The sequence below is a fragment of the Trachurus japonicus genome, chromosome 1 (assembly GCF_045865225.1).
Source record: "Trachurus japonicus isolate A0001 chromosome 1, Traja_1.0".
NCBI lineage: Eukaryota > Metazoa > Chordata > Actinopteri > Carangiformes > Carangidae > Trachurus > Trachurus japonicus.
In genome coordinates, this window is record NC_140907.1 from 18,262,382 (window position 1) to 18,280,547 (window position 18,166).

The following is an 18,166-nucleotide window of genomic DNA, read 5'->3' on the forward strand; positions in this document are numbered from 1 at the left end:
TTTCCAGACAGACCCTGACCTGCCTCCAGGATGGAAGAAGATCACAGACATGGCCGGTATCTACTACTGGCACATTCCTACAGGCACCACCCAGTGGGAGAGGCCCGCCGCCCGTCAAGCACCTCCTGGTCAGACGGAGACCCCGGCTCTGGGTGACCAGGCAGTCTCAACACCACGTAAACACTCTCTGGGCTCGCTCAGCCCCTCTCCCACTTCGGACCATGAGGTGAGAGAAAGAGACTGAATTGTTCAGATTTTAGGCCCCGCATGAATCTTACCTTTTTGTTGTTGCTCTGTCTGTTAACTTTGGATACATCAGCTACCCTGCATAAATGTGATCACCCAGGCTATGCAATGACAAGTTATAAGTGCCTTTTGGCAGTGGTCAGGCTCAAACTGTGATTGGAAATACATACTGAAGATAACACATCCGCAACGTAGAGAGGGGAGAAGCAACAATGGGAAAATACTGATTAGTACAAACACATGCAGCCTTATGACTGCATTGCAGTTAAGTTGAAAAATATAGTTCTGATAAATGTCATTATGAAAAACTTTATTTTAAGCCTCTGGGTATTAACAAACTTGCAAACATCAGAGAATAATTATGACAGCTGTAATGAGACATAGATATTGACATATGTTAGACATAAAGCTCAGTGCTCTTCTTCCACCAGTATTCTTTTCTCTATAATTTAAAAAGGTTATTGTTCCTGCTGCATTTATAATGACCTCTAACTTCTTTTGAAGCAGAACTGACATTATAGATCAGATTTATATGCCCATCTAAGTACATCACACCTGCAGAAGACATTTCCTGACCTTGGGATTATGACAATGCTTACAATTTTATAAGTGAAATCTACCATTGTCTGTGTGTGTGTGTGTGTGTGTGTGTGTGTGTGTGTGTGTGTGTGTGTGTGTGTGTGTGTCTGTGTGTGTATGCATATAGTCGTGCCAGGCGGAGATCTTCTTCAGGGCATCAACTCGCTCAGGCAGCACCACCTCTGACAGTTCAGTGGAGCCCCTCTCTTCTCATGAGCCCACCCTCCCCACATGTGGATTTGTCAACAGCTGCTACTTTGTAAGTGACAAGGAAGTCCTGTTTGTCTGTGTCTCTGTGCCATAATCTGTGTGCGTTCAATCTGTTTTGTAAAAGGTGGGGCATGTGGCCTCCATGTAGAATTTAGGACATTGCAATGTATTCGTCTGATGGTCTTATTTAGTTCTATATTAGTGGAAGGGTCTCAGAAATATGCAACAAGACAAGCTGGCAAAGACAGAGAGTGGACCATCAATACTCTAGTTTATTTCTGGGATACAGGAAAGCAAGAACACAGAGTCAATCAGTCAGTCAATCATGCAGAATGATGGAGGGAAACGAAGAGAGGAAAGGAGATTTATAGACAGGAGCGTGGTGTAGATAAAATATTGATCTAGTGAGAATGAACTGATGTTGACAGATGGACGTGCCAGAATCTCATCCTGGCACATCTATTTGGAGTGAGTGACCCTGCAGCCGAAGAGGCAGACAGACAAACGTGGCGGCGCTGTAAATGCGTCCTCTAAATTCTCACTATGTAGATTGTAGTCACTTTTAATGCTTAATCTCTCTCTCTCTCTCTCTTCAGCCTCGCTCCACATCTCTTCAGGGGGTGCCTGATCAAGAGTGTCGCTCTCTGCATCAAGACGATGAGGACAAGGTGGGGGATTTTAAAACTTTCCACACTGTGTCCTCTTTCTCACCTGTCACCAGTTGTGCGTAAAATTGTGTATGTGAGGCATAGTGAGAAGGAAAATGATACTACAGCATCTGTATGTATGTGTGTATTAGTGAATACGGTATACGATGTATGTATGTCCTCTTGGATCACATACAGTGCAGCCAGTATGTATTTGGACAGTGACATGTATTTATTTGTTTTTGCTCTGTACATAAGTGCATTTGATGCGAAATAGAATAATGAGCTTGAGGTTACACTGGTGCCAAACACACACCAGGGACCAAGTGCATTAAAAATGTACAACCACACAGCAGATTGTGAGCATTCATAGAGAAAGACAGTGACATCACATGGGACATAACAAACTACTAAGGCAATCTATTCACAACCTCACTCTCTCCAATCTATGTGTTTGATTTGAATAGTTAATATATTTTATTTCTTTTCCAGATTCATCCTGTAAAAGCAAATAAGTGTCACTGTTCAAATTTGCATTAGTCTGTGTTCTCTATTTTATCCATATTTTACTACAGTAATAAAGAATCAGTAGATTCTCATTGCCGAGGTGTTTATGTTCAGTGGGAGCAAGAAACATTGGAGAAAATATTTTGCAGTCTTGATTAACATCCTCTCATTTAAGAAAAGTGTTTTGCTCCGTTGCTTCTCATTGCAACAGACACTCAGTGTGGAGTGAGCTAGTTAGCTAACAGCCTTGTTCTGTCTTTCTTCTCCTCACCCCCCTCCCACTGTCGAACCCCCCCTCAAACCTCGACCCACCACTATGTGTGTGCGTGTGTGTGTTTTAACGCTGTATGTAGAAACAGGTGTGGAGTGATTTTGGCGGAAAGATTGATAGTGAGGTGTGGAAGGCAAGTATAATGCACTCAAGTGTCAACGAGTCTTGTTCTCGGTCTAACCTCACCCACTCTTTGACTGTGTGCATTTATGCATTATGCGCTACGAATTCACTGCCTGCGCAAAAGCATGTGTGGCTGATGCTTCAACATAAATGTAACAGCAACGACCACAGCATCTTGTCATGTCTGATACGTCCAAACATTTCTGTCGTTTGGCTGCAACAACATACTCAACAGTTTCTTTCTTTACTTGTGTTGCTAAAATATTTTCATCTTTCCTTCCTGCTGGCACAGATATGAATGTGTTTGCACACTCGAGTGTGTGTACATACTACGCGCCACCTTCCTTTCCTTGATGCAGCACACCCCATTACACATAACACACCAGTGCCATTTCTCCATCCAGCAAGGGGATTCTGCCCACACTTGGATGCATGCTCGCATATGTTGCATTGGGGTCATAATAATTACATTTGGTTCCTGCCAGGCTTGTGTCTTAGCTTAGTTTTTAGCCCCTCTCCCACCTGTCCTGTAACCCATGAATGTTATGGCAGTTAAACATGTGGGTGTCGTGTTCGAACATGAGTCGCAGTGAGTTTTGTTTTAGATGCAGTGAGGTGGTTCACGTCCTGGTAAGATTTCTGGATGTCTGCCACAGCTCTAGTTGGAGCAAAAGCAAAAATATTCTCAGGAAAATTACTCAGTTTTTCCAGGGGTTAAAATGTCATGTGTGCTGTTTGTGAACATAGTAAGAAATTGAGTCATAATAAGACAGTGGAGGCTTATGTATCAGGACACATCTGAAAATACCAAACATCTGCGTTCACCAGCTATGTGGTTGGGGAAGAAAAACCTAAAAGGCTCTGAATTTGATGTGTTCCCGCAGTAATAAAGGGTTATTTAAATACTTCTGAATCACTTTGAACTACATTATCACAAAACTATAAAGCAACTAAAAATAAAACCAAGTTCTGGAGATGACAAAGCTCTTTTTGAATGTGTGACATCCTGTGGGATCAGACCTTACCTGAGTTTTTCTTCATTCAGACACTTATGTGCGAATGATGATAATAATAAACTCATAATATCAATGTCTTCATATGTTCAGCAACTTTCATGCAAAGATGCCATGAGTCCATTATTGACAAGAATTAAAAACAAGGTCAAAACTAGATAATAAAAAACAACAACATGACAAGTTGAAAAAGAATGCCTGAAATTAAAAGTCAAACTAAGATAGTCCATCAACTTCTTTTGAAAATACCAAGGTAGTCAAGGCCATGACCACAGAAAGCAGTCATGTCAGAATGGCTGACATTCTTACAGGTTACATGTGTGAAAGGGGCTTGAGATGAAGTAGGAGTTATTTTGGTGTCATTTTACACTCTAATGATGTCACCTCTGTGCACCAGGACCTGCAGGCAGCCACGGTGAACCCTGACCCCAGCCTGAAGGAGTTTGAGGGTGCTACGCTTCGCTACGCATCACTCAAGCTAAGGTAAAATACAGATAGAGGCGCACACATGCACAAACAGACACAAATCCCACCCTACCTCTGCACATGGATCTGTGTGAGCTACCACAGTCAGAATTGGTTATAAAAGGTTTTTGTGTCCCTTTACCTTCTTTGCTATCCACTGGCAGCAGCGCTCTTGGCCTCTGTCCGAGTGCTGTGTAGTTAGTTTCTCTAATCTTGTGTTAAATCAGTGTTAGAGTTAAATAACATCAGAACGAGCAGGAAGTTAGTTCTTCTACTCAGGAAATGGCTCCATGTTCTCTATTAGTGTAATGACTACCCTTAGCTTTGGTAAGTTCACACACAGGACAGGAACCTTGTTAACAAAGCACCAAATGGTTGTTGTAGTTGTACAGGCAAACAGCTGATCCTAGAAGTGTATAAGCATCCTGTATTTAACTTTTCCACTTTTTTTCCCCCCAGGAACCGTCCAGCCGCAGAAGAGGAGGAGTCTAGCAGTATCAACAGTGACCCAGAAGCAAAGGTAAGGAACCTTTACCTTGGCCTTAATTCAGCCATCAAAACCTTATTATATGTTATATATGTATAATTCACATCATTCTGCAGTTATTGTAGTTTACCTATTAAGAAAACATGTGTAGAGGACACTTAAAGAAATAAAAAGAATATTTTTGTGTGCCAAACAAGCAGTATTCGGCATTGCAACTTCTTCACCCTGTGTCAAAATAAACTTTATATATAATGCTGTGTGACTGGCACAGTATTTATATGCATCTGTTTGTATTTATATCATCTTTTGCAGAATCTAATGTTTCTCACCTCATAGTTGTACATAGTTGTGTGATCTGACTCTTAAACACTGGAATAGAGTCAACATCCTCAAGCAGACATGGCTTCTTGTTTGTATGTATGTTTTAGTCTGTTGATGTCTTTAGCCTCTTGGGTTACTGACACTGTTTATGTTGGTCATGCAGGCTGTTCATGTACCTCAAAGGGAAGCGAGAATTAAACAAAACTACCCCCCAGTGGTGAGACAGAGAAGTTCAGTTCCCTGCTGCATATTGGTGCATTAATTACTGTGGCCTCTTTAAAATCAAAACCTAAGATTCAAATGAGACATTTAAGCGTTTAATCAAGGATCAGGCTCAATATAACATATTGCTCAGTAGAATGTCAAACAGACTGATACTATTACCAGCAAATGTCAGCTTCAGCGTGTAAAGTTCAGTTAAGAATCCAACTAATTGAGCTAAAAAATACATTATTTATCCAGCCTGATACAGAGTGATTTCACTGAATGGCACAGCAAATTGCAGAATGGCAAAAATACATTTGAAAGGAGAGTGTGTGTGTGTGTGTCGTTTTTCCACAGATGGTTGAATAGATCTAAAGCATCGCAGATTAGAGTTTAAAGCCAGCACTCGGCTTGTCGACGTGGTGCTGATTTGGATGTCTGGTGTTTGTTTCCCTCTGTGTGTTTGTCTGGCAGAAACTTACAATCCTTAGCAACAGTGACATTGTGATGAATACCAGACACAAACACAGACGTACAGTCAGGGCATCTGGACTGGTAGCGCACTCTGACACATACACCAGCGGCAGCAAACAGCCCACTGCAGTATCAAGATTGGAACGGTGCCTTCCTACCTAGTAAGGGAGTTAAATCCAACCAGGACCTCATTCAACAACAATTTGTATCTACCAAAGGCCAGAAAACCTCAGTAAACACAATCTGCCCTTAAAATAAACTAAACTGAAATAGTTGGGATGAAATCATTGTACTAATTAGTCCCTGTAGGAAAGAAAACCAAACTAAGAATCAGACAAACACATTTTTATATTTCACATGAGAGATTATCACAGCTGCATCATGTGTGCATTGTGCAGCTGCTACCACCTGCTGGTCTGGACCAGTGACACAGCTTTGGCCACAGCTTTCCATGTGGTAACATGGAGAGAGCTACTTGGGGATCATTTGTATATTTAATATGGAGAAACCACAGATCCCGTCTTAAATCCCTTAAAACTGCTCACAGGCTCGAGTCACACCGATAATGTCAAACATATTTGACATTTCACCGTCAAAATGAAAATGATTACGTCAGTCCCAGAGCAGCTGACAGTGTTGCCAAGCAACAGTAAACATTTTCTCCCTTTAGGCCAATGTTTACTGGCATACTTAATTATCTGTTGACAGATATTAAAACAGACTTAGATAAAATCTTACCTCTAGTTCTCACTGGACAATAGACAAATACATCCCAGTGGAACCATGTGAGATCATGTGAGTTTCTCCTTATGTGCGTGATGCAACCATAGTTTACGAAAGAAGGAAAACTTGGGTAACTCTCTGATTTCAACAGCACTTCAAGTGAATCTTTTTGACATGCACATTTGGATGTTTTCCCCTTCTCTGACCTCTTTCATCCGCTTTCTCTCGGGAGTGTTGTCTGAATGGACTTCAGAAATCAAATTAATACTTGATGAGGGCAGATGGATGGGTCTCTCTCCTTCCTCTCTTCCTCTCTACCAACATGCTTTGTTGTCTTCATCTGTTTACCTGTCTCTTCGTGTTTTTGGAGTTCAAACTTTTTCCCTTTGGCAGGTTCAAAACTGAGTCTATTTAAACAAAATGACTTTGCTTTTAAAGCTTCAGTTGGTAAGTCGACAAAAGTGAAAGTAAAGTCTGTGACTTGGTTGGAAATTTTAAGACGATACAACGTCAGGTCCCTCTATGAGCCTCCTCCAAGCACCTGCCCTCCTCCTCCCCACACACACACACACCCACACATAGATCATGTAGCCATAGCACACACAGAAGGCATAACGCAGGAAACTCCAAAACGATATCACGTCTCAGCATGAAACACACGGGCACAATTAGCCAACTGTAACAACAACAGTCTTCTCGGTCGTTGTCCACGGAGGAACCAGCAGTTTTACATTTTTCGGCTGCTCTGCCATTGCAACAAGCTGATAGCGAGTTGTACGAGCTGTGATTGGCTGCTCCTCCTGCCCCCTCTACCTGACTGGTGGATCAGCACCGGGTGCGGTGGTTTTTGGTCTGTAGGTGGAGCCAGAGGAGTTGGATTTTGTCCTAAATTACCCTTTTCATGTAGCCTGGCTAACACCAGACCTCAATGTAGATTGAGATTCGACTTGCAGCAAATATGACTGAATGACTGTTACCAACTGAAGCTTTAAAGTCACTCTCAAAAAAGGTATTAAAGTCTGCGAAGAAACAGCCACTTAACTGTGTGATAAAACTTGATAGATCTTTAGATACTGTGTTGTACATAGCAGTTTTGTCACTTGTGTGTCTGTTTCCCTCAGTGTTTTGCCGTACGCTCTCTTGGATGGGTGGAGATGGCTGAGGAGGACCTGGCTCCTGGAAAGAGCAGTGTTGCTGTCAACAACTGCATCAGACAGCTGTCCTACTGCAAGAACGACATCCGAGACACTGTCGGCATCTGGGGAGAGGTGAGAGAGGGAGAGTGTAGTCATGCAGTATGTATTTTGTTTACTGCTCAAATAAAGGGAGGCATGTTTGTAGTTGTTGGAGGTTAAAGATCTGGAGGGGAGGAGTACTTGTACAGACTTAAGAAGATGAATAAAGAGTGAGGGAGGAGCAAAGGAAAGAGCAACAGAAGTGTGAGGGGGGCGACAGTCTTCTGAAATGTATGTCAAGACGTGGAGGGTGGAGGGAGAAAAGTAGAGCAACGGTATGAAGGCTTTTCCCTCTCTCTGCACCGGTGGTTGTGTTTAATGTGAAGCGACAGAACAGAGAGAGCATCTGTCTTTCTATAACCTTTTATCTCCCACCCCCTCTTTTTAGGGTTTGATAATTTATTTAGAGGTCTTCTTCACCAAATAACCCACACATACACACTCACACTTTTATGCACACGCAGGCAGATATACTTTATAGGCAAGTAAAAAAAAAAAAGAAAAAAGAAAAAAAAGCACCTGACCTTTAAAGGACCACTTTCTTTGCAACTGCAGCTGCAGGAAATAAGGATTTTGTGATGAGATCTGAAAAATTTCTATTTGTCTGTGTTTGTGTTTGTCTGTGTGCGTGCGTTTAGGGGAAGGACATGTACCTGGTGCTGGAAAATAACATGCTGAACCTAGTTGACCCCATGGACCGCAGTGTGCTTCACTCTCAGCCAATCGCAAGTATCCGAGTGTGGGGCGTTGGCCGGGACAATGGCAGGTTAGTCAGCGTGACAACCACATTACTTTTCCCTTTTCTTTTTTTTTGTCTTTGAAAATCAAACAGTGTCATTAACCAATCATCTGGACTTATTGAGGTATAATATCCTTTCAGTATTTAAGTTTAGGTTTTTGAATAGTTAATGTGATAGATTAGTCCCCACCCAGCATAAATGAAGTCAGTGGTGCATCACACACACACACACACACACCCAGCAAAAGGTCAGGGTGACAATTAAGGACAGCAGACAGGTAGTGTGGTAACAGACAGAAGAGAGGAGTTAATGATTGATGATGAAGGGATGCTATTTAAGGATTAATTCATCAGTACAAAGCAGAGGATGAGAGGCAGAGTGGCCTTTATTCTCATTCACCTCAAATCCCCACCTGACTCGTCCCCTACTTTCACCTCAGCTAAGCTCAGCGCGGGCGGCTTAACTGTCACCGCGCTGAGCTGCTTCTGCCTTTTGATGTTCTTCAATGAAAGAAAGTGAAGAAACAACTAAGACCAAGTGAGCTTCACAAGCCGTTCCTTCGCCTATGAAGGTTAAGATGAATTTCTAAGATAAACAGGGTGTGATTGTTCTGCTGTGTAACCAATAGAGGGCACTGTGCACTGCTGCTGTGTGCACAAGAGTGTGCAAAATGTAGGTTATCAGGTGGAGTGGAGTGGTTGGTAGCTGCCGTATAATTGGAGCTGGCATGTGGTTGTACACGCACGCACACACACACACACACACACACACACACACACACACACACACACACACACACACACACACACGCAGGCACTCAGGAGAAGAGGCAACACTAAAAGCCCTTGGCATAGGCAGAGCAGCAGAATTGTGTCGCCTCAGGGATCTCTCGCTTCCCTCATCCACGCTCACTCTCATGCAGCGGTGTGTGTTACAGTATAATTTTAAACTGCGATCACCCTGTCAGATAAAACTGATGTGTGTTTTCCCACTGCTTCCCCTTTATTTTCCAACCACTCCACATCATCTACATATAGCGGGAGATAGAGAGCAGTGGGAATACCTCAGCTGCAGCAGAGGGAGGAGGAGGAGGAGGAGGAGGAGGAGGAGGAGGATGGTTAGAGGGAGGGAAGGAAGGAGAGGGGGGTTTTGGCAGTGGAGAGGGAGAGAGGGGTATGAAGCTGCCAGAGGGGGAGGTATGGTTAGTGCTTACAGGGTGTGGAGCAGACAGGTTGAGGAGTGTGTGCCGTATCACCAGGAGTGGATGGTGTGACTGTGTGAGGATGCACCGGTCTGTACAGGACTAAACGCTAAACTATAGGAAAAACCACTACTGGTACTGTGAGTATACTCGTATTCCTTTATCTGAGTTTAGTTACTTTGGTGTTGTTATAAAGAAGCCACAAATGAGTGTGGTCAGGCCTCTGTCTGCAGGGGGATGGTGCTGAGCTGGTGACTGAAGGCTTGATTTTTACAGCCGGTGTGAAAGTGTCCATCTCGCAACATTACAGGAACTCAGGCTGAGAGTAAAACTCATGTGTGTGTGTGTGTGTGTGTGGAGGGGGTGGGGGGGGGGGTTGCTTTGTTTGTGGCTGTTTCTGCAAATCTGAATCTCTGGTATTTGGAAAAAACTAAAAATGTTTGTTTATAATACAGAGAATGAAACGTGCAGCACTATAATACAGGTGTGAAATATTTCTCTTCATTGTACTAAATGTTCAATGTTTTAGATTTTAAAATCTTTAAACGTGTGCGTAGTTATGCAAAAAAACACCAGAAGCAGAAACGGGCTCATGTTCTTATTTATTTATGGGTTGTTTGACTTTGAAGGCGTTTGAGGGATGTCGCTGTAGCAGCGGCGAGGTTTAAATATTGTGGAGGAATCTGAGACCTGGTTGGTGCAGGGATTCTCCCTTTATCTCTCCCACTCTCTCTTTGTCACTCACACACACACACACACACACACACACACACACACACACACACACACACACACACACACACACACACACTCTCGCTTATGGATATGGATCGGCGTGGTCTCCACATGTGCCACGAAACATATTATCTCCATGTAGATTACAGATTCTCACAGCAACCTTGACATTTGCAGAGGCGTCTGCGTGACGATAAGATCATATTAGATTGAATTAGATGCCCCCTCCCTAGCCCACCCCTCTTATCGTCCCTCCTCATATGGCCGTTTTTATCCCGCACTCTTCTTTATGCTTTTATCGTTATTGTCTTCTACATTGTTGCAGTTCTCTACCAGTTTCCTACCCCAGGGCAGACTGAGGATGGCTATGTAGCCGAAACATTTCTGTTCAGTTGTCGCTTGTTTTTGTTTTACACACCATCGTAGCACTTGTTATATTATTATTATTTTTTTTTTTGACCATTAAACATGGAACTTTACATGTGTCAACCTTTGTAGTGGACTTCCCATTTATCTGACCAGTGTGCGAGCCTTTCACTGCTACCCCAGCGCTTCACATGTCTCCTCAACGTATTCCTCACTCTTCTCACTCTCTCTGCTCAGCAACTTCCTTTTTATACGACTTTTAGAAACTCCCAGCCTATTTCCTTGATTTCGTTCAGGAAACAGAATCCATCAGCAGCCAATTAAAACTAATAGTGCCTGAATAGGACATCTCTCTGCCCTGCTAACCCCTCCCCATCCCCTTTGCACCTCATTTAGTTTCTATAATTCTTTTCAGATTTCACCTCAAGGTTAAGTATGCATTACGACTGCCTGCAGGGTGGCTTTGACCCCTTCCACCCACACACATACAGTACATATACATGTACATGTACATATGGAAATGACTATGTCCTTCAAGGTTAATCCTCTATGGGTCTGTTTGTCACCTTTACCTCCTGTCCCGCTGTAGGGAACAAGTACAATGTCTTATTTTTTTTTCTCTTCTCTTCTTCTAACTGTCTGGTTTTCCTCCCTTGCTTCCTTGGACACAGAGAGAGGTAAACACATTCTTTCCCTTCATCCCCTGACCCTCCTCTAGTATCTCTCCATCATCTCAGCCATTCCTTATTGTTTAATTTCCTCTACGTCTCGTTTTTTTCTCGTCTTCAAAGTGGCTCTTGATGTACTGTACCACTGTGTGCGCACACTTAGAGATGTAGGAAATGAAGGTGACCTCCTCTGTCTGTCTCTGTCCACAAGCTTTTTTTTTTTTTTTTTTTACAAGTATGCACACTCTTTTGTGGAGAGTTTTCCCTCAGGGTCTGAGCTCAGAAATCTTGTTAACCCTCAGGCCTGTGTGTTTCCTATTGCCCTGCATATTGCAGCACTCGTCTTGAAGGAAGTTATTCAGATTGGTTTTATGTGCGTTTTTGACTGACGTAAATCATGTGTGTGTGTGTGTGTGTGTGTGCGCATGTGTGCTGCGCCGGTTTAATTTGGAGCCGCTATATTTCTTTTTCACAGTCTTCTACGTCTTCATTCCTCTTTCCCTCCGTCTACTTTCCTTCTTCTTTTCATTCCTGTCTTTTCAGTGGAGTTAAATTGTTTTCAGCTCCAGTGGGCCCAGGGGAAAGTTCTTCCCTGCTGTCACTCCATTCAGCTCCCTCTTGCATCACGCTGCTCTATTGATCTCTTGGGTCCATCAACCTGCATGTGTGCGTGTATGTGTGTGTGTGTTTGTGTGTGTGTGTGTCCTGTATTCATCAGACTGATAAAGGTCAGCTCATCTCTCATGTCGTCTCCAAGAGCTGTCAGTCTCAGAAGTGGACATGCACTCACACCCACAGACACACAATAAAACTACACAAAACTTGTCTCATCATTTATCTTTCTTGTCTCAAAGTAGTACTGAGAAAATAGCCCAACAAACCCTCCATTCACCGTCTTCCCCCTGGTGTTTTTCCTCCTTTCTGTGCATCTACACTAACCCTGTGTTTTCCTCTTTCCCAGGGACTTTGCATATGTGGCAAGGGATAAAAACACCAGGATCCTGAAATGTCATGTGTTCCGCTGTGACACGCCAGCCAAAGCCATCGCCACCAGTCTGCATGAGATCTGCTCCCGGGTGAGTGATTCAGGCTGGAGGAGGGTGCGGACATGTGGCCAAGTTTGGATTTTGGCAAGTGGGCTTTTATAGCTGAAGCGTTGGACTTGTTGGCAGAACGTCTCACATACCACTGAACAGAAAAGGCTGGGAGACAAGAAAAATGTGCTCATGGTTATTATCACAATTCAGTAAAAAAAAAAAAACTGAAACCTGTCAAAAATGAGAAGATGGCACCAACTTCAAAAACAAAATTGCTTTTTTTTTTATTTTTTATTTTTTTTTATCGCACTACTATTACACTTCATTTCTTTATCTTCACACAGAGTGTCTCCAGTCCTCAAATGTCTCTACTCATTTAAATATTAGGAAAAACACAGATATCACATAAATTCTTAGGTGAATACAGATAATTATAAACAAGGTTAGAATAACTTGTGTACTCCTCTTCAGCCTCAACAAAACACATTTTTAGCTTTAGATGTAGGAAGGATGCTGTCCGACTTTATTTAGACTCGCATTGTGTTGAGTCCAATGTAGAATTAAAAAGTTCCTGATTTTCTCTGGTGCTTCCATGCTCTGACCATCTTATAAATTTGTCATCAGAGCCTTCATAATATTCAGTACCCCTCATTTTATGATCAATCTATTTTATAGATCATGGTGTGTTAAGTACAGACTTGTCACACAAAAGGATAAATAAAGAAGCGCAAAGATTTTGTTGCAACAGAGGTCGTTGAGATGCAGATTTGCTGCGAAAAACTCTCTGATTAAGGACATGTATAATTTATGTGTGTGTGGGTGATTTTTGCTGTTTTCATCTGTCTGACTCCGTGATTGCATGTGTTTCTCTTTGTGAGAAGTGCTGCAGGAAAAGCTTTTACCATACTTGAGAAATAGGAATGTGACCTGGTTAATGTGTGTGAGTTTATTTCTGTGTGTGTGTGTGAGTGTGCGTGCATGCCTGTGTGTGTGCGTGCATGTGTGTGTGTGTGGGTGCTCCCCAGGTGAAGTGGGTAGACATTTTGACAGTATCAAGGGTGAAGCTGCTCTAGGTTTTCCTCAGCTCTTTCTTGTTGACTCTTTCATCTTTTTTCTCCTCCCTCATCTTCTTGCAATTTCTCACATTTTGCCTCCTTGTCCTCCCCCCTTTGTGTCTCTGCCATGTTATACCAACTCTGTTATACTCTGCGTTTTTTTTACACGCTATTTCCTCATATTTTTCTACGTGCTTTTGCACTTCCCACTCTATCTCCTCTCTCTTTCTCTCCCTGACTCTCTTTCTCCGACTCTCTCCAGATAATGACAGAGCGAAAGAATGCCAAAGCGATGGCAGGAGGCTCACTCCAGGACAGGATGCAGGCAGGACTAGATCTCCCTTTACAAGGTAGGCTTCATACATACAGCATGCCTCTAAGTGTGTGAATGTGAGCTTTAATGCAATAAGTGGCACGTATCAGTAGATGAAAGTGGGTTGGGTTTGTACTTCTGTCACACTGGGTGCATTCAAACTGTCATTTGCAAGAACAGTGAATCTAAAAAAAATAAATGTGTTTTCATCACATTGTCCAAAATCATCAGGAGTTGAAAAGACACAAAAAGGCAGTGTGATAAATATTGTATTGGCATGTTAGATATCCTGTAATTGTATATAATTCCTTATATAGAAACAAAATATGGTATTGGTAATGTGAGACAATATTCCTGGTTAGGCTTGTGAGTGTTTCAAGTACGTTCATAGTGAGTTTTTGAATCAGTTTCTAAAATCATGACAACTAAAAAACAAGTCTGCACCATTTCCGAGCGTCTGTACTGCACGATTGAACCAGGGAGAAAATCTTACGGAATTACGGCCAACACAGATGACAGGCTGAAAAAGACAGTGTGAAAAATGATGTCGGTGAGAAATGTTTTTGACCGCTCACCTGACAAGAGCCTGACAGGAGAGAGCATGAGTATGTGAGTGACATACAAAGATATGCAAATGTGGTTTTACACATATTCATCTTACACGTGAGAAAAGGTTTTAGCGAAGAGAACTTGGTTCTTTTGAGATTAATGGTGTCCTGGGGAAACTTCCTCAGCAAGATGTGAGTTAATGTGTTTCAATTTCTCAAAAACGGATGTTGGCAAGAGGGGGGGGGGGGGGGTCACATTTTATAATGAAGGTCGTCCTATGTTTAGAACAATTAAAATCAATCTATGTACGTATTTGCGAAGATCCACATCCATCACTGTGAGTAAGTGATGGCTGGATGGACCTACTTGGCCTTGAAGGTGCCCTGCTGAGTCCGACGGAAACAGAATAATGAGCAGAGTCAGTGTTATTTCAGATACTGCACTGTTTGCATCCATGTTTACTTCTAATATTCTTCTTCCTTTCTTTTTGAATATTTCTACTCACTGTGCATCACTGATGCCCAGTGCCACTGCCAGCCGTCCACATGTACAATACAAACAAAGCAAGAATCCCTTACATTGCTTCACAGCTATACTGCTTCCTCCACAGGGAAACATTAACAGTTGTTTGTACTTTACAGAGGAGTTACTAGTCCAGTGTTTAATATCTGACTTTGACAGGAATGTTTTCTTAATATTTGAATAACCAGACAGATGTTGGTGGCAGTACGACAAGCTTCCATGTACTTCCAGTGTAGTAGAGCAGTGTTTCAGCAGTAGATCACATTGATGCATATATATCTCAACAAATAAATGTTTTGTAAAGGAAAAAAAAGAAATCATAATAAGAAATGAAAGAATTAGTTCTTTCACGTAATCAGGATGACAGCTAATTCTGTCATCACTCACTGTTTCCTTTCATTTTCCCTGTCACTGTACCAGTGGAAAATAATTGGCTATGTTGCACTGTGTCATTTACATAAATGCATGTGACAAATCCAAAGTAGAGACGTGATCCATTTATATGTGCTCACATGCAGTAATTAACAGATGTGTGTGAAGGAACCTCATCTTAAAGTCATCTGTAGAAAGCAGAGTTTAAGAATTACCCAGAGGGAAACCTCCATCAGTATAGGAACAAAAACATTGTGCGTTTTCTTTTAAATAAAGTGAATAATTCTTAACAAAACTACAGAAACACATGGACCAGAATAATTTAACATTACAGTCAATGGCCTCTGTTGAATTATCCATCCTTTATCCAGAAAGGTTGTGACACCAGCAAGACAAGAGTATAGAGTCCAAATATGAATCTGGCAAGCTACACTTAAAGGGCTGTCTGTAAATATATATTAGTAGTTTTAATTTACATGGAGCAAAATGTTAACTCTCGTGAGCACCTTTTAAATGTGTGTCTGGATTCTCCCCAGCAGAGTTCCCCACACCAAAGACAGAGCTGGTTCAGAAGTTTCAGGTGCTCTACCTGGGGATGCTGCCTGTGGCCAGGCCAATAGGTGAGTTTGACACACGACCAACATGCAAACATACACATACTGTATGCAATGTAATGGTATGTGCTGCAGTTTGATAGTTTGATTTGAGTTACTTTTTTTTTTCTTCTTTTTTTGGATGTTTATGTTTTTGTTTGTTTTTCACATCTTCTGGTCCAGGTATGGACATACTGAACGGAGCTATAGACAGTCTGATTGGGTCTTCCAACATGGAGGACTGGACTCCAGTAGCTCTGAACGTGGCGGATGCTACTGTCACCATCAGCAAAGATAAGGTCAGACACACAACTGCTGCTGCACATGTACATATCTTTAGATCTACCACCCACAATCCCCTTTATTTGGCTTGATAACAGTCTGAGAGGTTTGGCCAACCACTGGGAGATTTCACTACAGCCTTCTTTGTAGAAACCAACCACCAGTCTCTCAAGGCTGGAATTCATAAGCTCCTGTACGCTGTTGCCGACTTCAATAGCGAAAGGTAATTAAATTGATGTACGGGCAACAACGGCAGTTTCTGGTTGGGGAGTAGCTTTGTTGTCAGATAAGGACAAGGAGACTTTACAGCAGCGTTGTTTTTGAAAACAGGGACAGTGCACATTAATAACATCACTGTAAATGCGCCAGAATTAGCCAAGAGGCTATTTTTCATCTGTAGTTGTTGTCTATATCCAACAACAACACAACAACCTTTTATTTCCATCACCCATCACAGCAACATCTTCTGTTGTCTTTGCACTTTGCTGTTAATTTCAACTTAAATTAGAAAAATAGTGGATTGTCATCCATAAAGATAGGAGGCTGCCTCCTAGAGTAATGAATGAATGAATGAACGAGTGAACTGCAGCACACAGACAACCACTCCACTCAGGTTGAATTTGCATATTAAGTCGTCACAATGTTCAACCATGCAGATTACATAAAATTACTTTTTTCCCTCTTCATTTAAATAAGTTATGGATTTCAGCTTTAGAAGAAAGGCACTTAAAGCCAAGCTGCTCCAGTGGACCTGTTTATTAGGAGGCTGCAGTTTTAATTGGTAGCTCCCCCGTATGAATGTGTTTAACTCTTTGAGATCCAAGAGAAGTCCGATCATACAGCATTTCCCATGCTTCAGTGTTTTTCATTTATTGTTTGTTATTTCTAAGCTAGGTACAACTAAACGTCAACTATAAATGTTCATATCTCACACATTATGTTTCTGATCAGGATGAAGAGGAAGTGCTGGTGGAATGTCGTGTGCGTTTCCTGTCTTTCATGGGGGTTGGCCGTGACGTGCACACGTTTGCGTTCATCATGGATGCTGGCGGGCATCGTTTCGACTGCCACGTCTTCTGGTGTGAGCCCAACGCCGGGAGTGTGTCTGAGGCTGTGCAGGCAGCGTGTATGGTGAGTCAGTGAGCGCCGAGACAAGAACTGAAAACACAACATCAATAATCTGAGCCAGCTCCCACTGGGTTTGTTTAGAAATGAAGGAATCTCCCACTGTGTTTAATTTCAAATTACAGTTGTGTAATTGTAACAATGATAACTTCAGTTTCAAAGTTTCTATGGACTGCAGTGGGAGTGGAGAGTTTCCTTTTTCATTTCAAGGTAGATTCAAGCAAAACATATCACTTCACATGTATAACTTTATTATAACGAGGTGGTTTCATAATAATTGAACTTAAGGTACTAAATGCAAAATAAAAAAAATTAAAAAACCGAGTGAAACTTTAAAATTATGTTCAAACCAAGGCTGGAAGCTGTAGACATTTAGAGCCTCTCTTTCTGAGAGTGAACGTCCTTGACTTTAGTTTTTCAGTCTTGACAGATGGGTGTTTTACTGTTCAACCAATATCCTCTATTCAACTTTAAATGGGACCCTCCGTCAAGCACTGTTGGTGTAAAACATGCATTAAAATCGAGTGAAGCCACTTAAAGTTAAACTATGGAGCCTTCAGCATCACTTGTCTCTGAAAGAGGACGTCCTTGCGAGTTATCTGGTATAGATTTCCTGTTTAAAGTTAAGTGTTTAAATTGTATTGTTTACTGCTTTGCAAGACAAGTTTTCAGCGAGACACGTGTCCATTGAGTTAGTAACCCGCATAATGCCTTCACGGTGTTTTTATTTTATCATTATAATGTCCGTAATCGCTGCCCAGAATGCCCTCTGTGGTGTTTCTGCTCTGATGCAGCTCATTAGTGGACGCTACTCATCTTCCTCGTCTCTGCTGCATGTGAGTCACAAGATTAGTCGACTGCTGGCCGGGCTATTGATCACACATCAGAACTTTGGATATATGGACACACACACACACACACACACACACACACACACACACACACACACACACACACACACACACACACACACACACACTGATTCACTGTGACAAGAGTCATCAGTCATTATTATTGATCACAGCTAGCAGCCTGCACCAGTGCAGCTTCACTTCTCTCTCTTCCACACACACCTTCCCTGCCTTGTACTGAGCAGTTGTAAC

The 18,166-nt window shown here is 42.1% G+C and overlaps 1 protein-coding gene across 10 annotated transcripts in view; it reads left to right on the forward strand.

The window, feature by feature from the left end:
* apbb2b (amyloid beta (A4) precursor protein-binding, family B, member 2b) overlaps positions 1-18,166 on the forward strand; it is a 49,723-nt gene that overhangs the window by 27,453 nt on the left and 4,104 nt on the right. For 2 of the 10 annotated variants that reach the window (XM_085778010.1, XM_085777982.1), the window contains 13 exons: positions 1-226; positions 953-1,084; positions 1,632-1,703; positions 2,543-2,593; positions 3,994-4,079; positions 4,521-4,581; positions 7,392-7,538; positions 8,144-8,271; positions 12,177-12,291; positions 13,570-13,657; positions 15,603-15,683; positions 15,840-15,955; positions 16,890-17,069. The exon at positions 1-226 is cut by the window's left edge and continues 19 nt beyond it. In XM_085778010.1, the coding sequence (XP_085634136.1) occupies positions 1-226; positions 953-1,084; positions 1,632-1,703; positions 2,543-2,593; positions 3,994-4,079; positions 4,521-4,581; positions 7,392-7,538; positions 8,144-8,271; positions 12,177-12,291; positions 13,570-13,657; positions 15,603-15,683; positions 15,840-15,955; positions 16,890-17,069 (1,483 nt within the window). Of the gene's footprint in view, positions 227-952; positions 1,085-1,631; positions 1,704-2,542; positions 2,594-3,993; positions 4,080-4,520; positions 4,582-7,391; positions 7,539-8,143; positions 8,272-12,176; positions 12,292-13,569; positions 13,658-15,599; positions 15,684-15,839; positions 15,956-16,889; positions 17,070-18,166 lie in introns of all 10 variants that reach the window. The other 8 variants (XM_085778023.1, XM_085777996.1, XM_085778003.1 and 5 more) reach the window with 5 other exon arrangements.